This window comes from Hipposideros armiger, unplaced genomic scaffold (genome assembly GCF_001890085.2).
Source record: "Hipposideros armiger isolate ML-2016 unplaced genomic scaffold, ASM189008v1 scaffold_1023, whole genome shotgun sequence".
In the NCBI taxonomy this organism is placed as follows: Eukaryota; Metazoa; Chordata; class Mammalia; order Chiroptera; family Hipposideridae; genus Hipposideros; species Hipposideros armiger.
Window position 1 is genome coordinate 16535 of NW_017732373.1, and position 5298 is coordinate 21832.

The 5298-nt window shown below is 41.4% G+C and overlaps 1 protein-coding gene across 1 annotated transcript in view; it reads right to left on the bottom strand.

The window, feature by feature from the left end:
• Positions 1-5298, bottom strand: part of USH2A (usherin) — a 465799-nt gene that overhangs the window by 10493 nt on the left and 450008 nt on the right. Inside the window, exon 49 of the mRNA XM_019631633.1 lies at positions 1156-1379. Coding sequence (XP_019487178.1) covers positions 1156-1379 — 224 coding nt within the window. The remainder of the gene's footprint in view (positions 1-1155; positions 1380-5298) is intronic.

Consider the following 5298-nt stretch of genomic DNA (forward strand, 5'->3'; position numbering starts at 1 on the left):
CTGGTGCCTGGTCAAAGCCAAATGCTACCTGAGCTCACAGCTCCAGGGGAAGAGGCTACGAGCTAGAACATTAGGAGTATGGGTGTGTTGACACTAGCTGCCTTTGGCAGAGTTTTACAAAATGAGATAAGCTTAGAAAAGAATCGGTAAAATCAAAAGGAGTAGAGGAGGCCCACTGGAAGGTATAGGTCAGGTGCCAGGGTGAGAAAATGAAATAAAAGTCTGCAGATTGCATAGTAAGAACCCAAGCCCCATTTTTTTGGCGGATTGCTCATAGAGTGGCATCCAGGCATAGAGCCCACTCCAACCCAGGACAGCTAATTAAGGGTGGTTCATTAAGTATGCTTGTTAAAGATTGTTGGTACTGTGATTCCTTGACAAAAAAGCCACCCTGCCACATGATGACCCTACGGACGGATGCCTATGCACAGAAAGCTTCAATCAACAGCCAGTGGAAAGACGAGATTTAAAAACACAGGAAAAACAACTCTGAGGAAGCCAAAACAAAGCGAGGAAAAGAAGAAAACTAAAACAGTACCAAATAAACAAACGAGACAAAATGGTAGGTTTTTGGAGTCCTGGCTTGTGTGTAATGCTAACACATGACGTGGGTGTATGTGAAGCATCTCGGCATATAAACACAAATAACTGCACCCAGAGGCCTACTCCCTTTTGGGGTTGACAGCGACCTTTGTTCACCTTGCGTTGTCTCAAGGAATATGGTGTAAAAACAGCTAAGGGAATTTGCTGGATGTAAGGTCTCCATCAAAGGAAAGGGTTAGGGCTGCGGGCTTATGGGGAAGCAGCCAGAACTTGCCTCCATTTCCATCCAAGCACCCACGGGCCTGAAATGACCATGCAGAGGCCCCAGAGGACATGTGCTGGCTCCTCCGGGCACAGAGACTTTCAGCCCTGCCCTAATCTGAAGTGCAGGGTGAAGCCTCCAGGGATCAGCTAATCATTATTAATTCCTTTAGAATTCATTGCAATAACATCAATCACAGTGAACTCATTTGGTATTAATATGGATGTAATGCGAAAATGAATAATGCACACAGGAGTTTTTATATTCCTATTCTAGAAAAATAGTTATGAACAATGTATCTCGTTCTCTACTGTCACATCAGGGCCTCTGAGAAGTTTTCTATCAATTACCTTCATCATCATTCCAGTGGAAGTCTTGTCAGAGCAAACATATTTCAAAGGATTATATCCAACTCCATTACAGCATCTCTGGCTCTTTGGAATAAGTTCAGTCGCACAGCATTTTACTGGCACCGGGTCATTCTTTTTAACGTGAGCTTTAGACTCTCCACTGGAGGCTGGGCAGCATATGGTATCTGACATCTTCACATAATCCTGCCCACAACAGAACATCCCTGCAACGATAAAACGTTATATATGAATGTGAAATTTAAAAAAGGGGAAGAAAACGGAGGGTGCTATAAAGCTTGGTATAAAAATGTCAGACTCAGGCAGTTGCTGAAACGGTATGATACTAAAGGTAGCACTTCCCTACCAAGGTGATTTAACTGTACAGCGAGGGGTCCTTCTTACCGAAGGCACTAGACACTAATTAGCTAAAGAATACATGAGAGGAAGTGTTCCAAAATGATTCGGCAGGGCTATCCTTCTCCAAGCCCCATAAAAAAAGATCTGATTTCTGTCATGAGAATTGCCTGCCCATTTTGGGACGATAACATCTTCTGGCAGAAGGAGGGGTACTTGTACACGAAGGACTCAGAAGGACTCTCTAGAAATTCACAGGGGAGGAAAGGTGACCCAAGCACTCCGGGATGACAGGCCAGACAGGAAAGAGAGGTAGCGCCTTTCTAGAACTGGAGACACTGCAGCATGAGTCTTGTGAGATTCTGCCTGACTCCGTCGAGGGTACCAACACGTGCCTTTTGTCAATCCAGCAGCCACAGTCACCACTCTTTCTTCATGAGATAGAGTTACAGCCCTTGAACATGCTCACTATCCAGGGGGACCATTCGGGGGCTGTATTTTGAGCCCCAATGTATCCTAGGCCCATGCTAGACATGTGTAAGAGGTCATGGCAGTGGCAGGAAGACTTGACGAGAGCATCACTAATCTCCTGCATCTCAAGGGAAGACACCTCTGCCTGAGATACAGAATAGATCATTCAGATCTTCATAGGAGAGATATAGCAGAAATTCAGACAGAAAAGCCTGAGTAAATAAACAACGCTCTGGAGTCAGATTAAGTTAGAAATTACGGTGCCTCTGCCCCAGCCCACAGTGCCATCATATTAGAATTTATATCCGTTTATATAGGAGCACAATGTGNAAAAAAAACAAACAACCCAATTAAAAAATGGGCAGAGGCTATGAAGCGGCATTTCTCTGAAGAGGACATACAGATGGCCAGCAGGTATATGAAAAATATACTCTCTTATGGAGGATACAGATTCCTGACACAGCTAATCATTTGTGCTTATTTCCCCTCATTAGCAGACAGATTTACTGGATATTAAAACTAGTTTGCTTTCCCACAACACGCTTTGCTTATTTGAAAAGTCGCTTAGATACTACATCTTGGATTCAAGAAAAAAAAAAATCAGGGCTCGAAATTTACAAGGGCTCTCTCACAAAGTGAATGATTAGTTGGCACAGACCTAAAAGTTCACTCTATTGGGAAATACATGTTAGGGGTTCGATGCATGCCAATTAAATGTGGATTACACTCATTTCAATTTCCTTACGGATTTACAGGACCATGTTATTTCTATTTTAAAAGTATCTTCATACCATTTGATCGGATAGGTTTCTTCCAGTTTAAGATTATTCCATCTTCGAGATTATCCATTTTGATCCACCGAGGGGGACTCACTCCTTGGGGCACATCTTCCTTTGTACTGGCTCTCACAGCTTTGCTGAATCCACGCCCATAGCTATTCCATGCAGAAACCCGATACTCATACGTCGTGTAGGGCTCCAGGTTCTCATCTACAAAGATGCACGTTGAACCGTAGAGTCATCTTTAATCTTAAACTTTTTTATCATCATGTTGAAATGAAATACAAAAGACTTTAAACTTGGTTTTTAAATGCTGAATGTTCTAACTCTATCATGCGTAAATAAAACTCTAATGCCTTGATTTTCTTAATTATAAAAAATGTTACATGCTTCATAGATGCAGAGATACGCAATTTGACAGATCAGAATTCGCCTTTTCTGTCCAGAGAAACATGGATACATTAAAGAAATTATTAAAAAATAAAGCCCTGGACTAACATACCTAGACATGAATACTTCCCAAGTTCACGTTCCCTTTACCTCTGTATGAGTCAGATTCACCAGCATTCTTTTATGGTTTCATTATAAATTTCATCAATTATTACAGTGTTAATATTACCTTCTTAAAGTATTATATGAATTACAATAGTGTTGTTATAAGATACAGAAGTTGAAACTTAGCTTATCATGTTTAGTGAGTAAAACTGATCACACACTCCTTTATATACTGCTTTCCTCATCCACCAAACCAGAACTGAGACCAAAAGCAAAAACAACCAATCTAATTAAAACAACAAAACCAATTTGCTGAGCTTTTTGAACTGGCAAAATAGCTAATCATCCACATGATTCCACCGTGTCCCAAAAGTCTCAGTTCAGTTTTAAGCTTTAATAACTTCAGAAAAGTACAAATGCTACAAATTTACAAAAAAAACACAATTGAAAGTTTAATTATTTAAATTATTTTCCACTTATTTTTGTAAGTTTTGAATATTATACATGTACTCATGCATGTATACAAGTGCATATGCATGTATGAATGTGTATGCATGCATGGGCATATTTATGTGTGCATGTATATATGTACGCACATACGAGTATGTCTGCATGTACACATGTATGCATGAGTGCATGTATGTGTATGTATGTATGCATGCGTGTTTGTGCGGAGCAGAAGTCCCCCTCCTTGGCTGCCTGGATAACCTGCTCTGTCTACATTTCTACACAGGGTTAATTCTCAATCCACCCACTTGGCTTGTTTGGCCACATACTTTTCACAAGCTCTTCCTTAAAATCAACCCTTCTCTGACTACTTTATAGAATTAGTATAAAAATAAAATGCAATTAAGTTATATGGCAGACTTCATACAATGTAAATCGCTACACAAATGTAAGGAATTATCTTCTCTCTCCATTTTCTCTCGTAAAAAGCTATCTGTACCTCATTACCTGTGATGACCACCGGCGAGTCCCCAGATTTCCCTTTTGTTCTGGTCAGAGACCTCCTGTCTAGAGGCTACATTTCCCAGTTTCCTTTGCAGCTCAGTGTGGTCACATGACTCAGATCTCAACAAGGGAAGAGACAGGGAAGTGATATGGGCAACTTGTGCATGACCCTCTAAAGAGGAAGTCGCTTGCCTTCTATTGCCATTCTTGTCCCCTTCTGATGGGCTGGAGCTAGGACGCTGTGGTCACTCAAGCCACACTATGTGGATGAGGGCATGACCTGAAGCATAATGAGCCACAAAACGAAAGGAATCTGCATTCTTGAAAAACTGTGGGGCTGAGATGTCCAGCCCATCCACCCACAGATGGCCACCATATTGCTGGGTCTCCTTGCTACAGCAGGTTAAAGAATCCACTGATAACGACTGCTATCTCACACCCTTCGGCCCACATCACCGCTTCTAATTTCAGTTGCCACAAGTCTCCATGCTGCACTCCTGTCGTTTCCGCCATTGTGTTTCCTTCTGCTCCTTTCCACTCTTTCATCTCGTGCTGTTGCTTTGTTTTCCTGTGAGGCACTGTCTTTCAAAGATGATCCCAGCCCAGAAAAACATTATTTTATTCAAAGCATGATTATTGTAAACAAAATGAACCATTTGTTGAAATTTTGCCTTTCTTCAATAATCCTTCTCTTTTTCAGAGCTTTTCCCTTTATCATAATTTCCAATTCCTTTCATTTGTTTTAACTTATATCAAAATCATTCTATATGGTATATGGAGTTACCCTTCTAGTAACAGAAGGTTTTGGGTTTTGGGAGGTATGGATGTCCCATAGTTACTTGTTCATTGCTTCATCATCGGCTACATGGTTGTCTTCAATCATTTCTTTAACTCACAGGGTAATCCTTCACAAATGCATATATGATTCTGTCAACTACATAAAAAGCTTTCAGCAAAATCTACTCGCTGCTGTATAAAGATGAGCCGTTTAGTGTGCCGCAGGAGGCCTTCCTAACCCGACCCCTGCGCTCTGGCCTTCCGTCCATTACCCTCGCTCTCCTATCCTGCGCTATGTCCATACTGAGGGCCATGG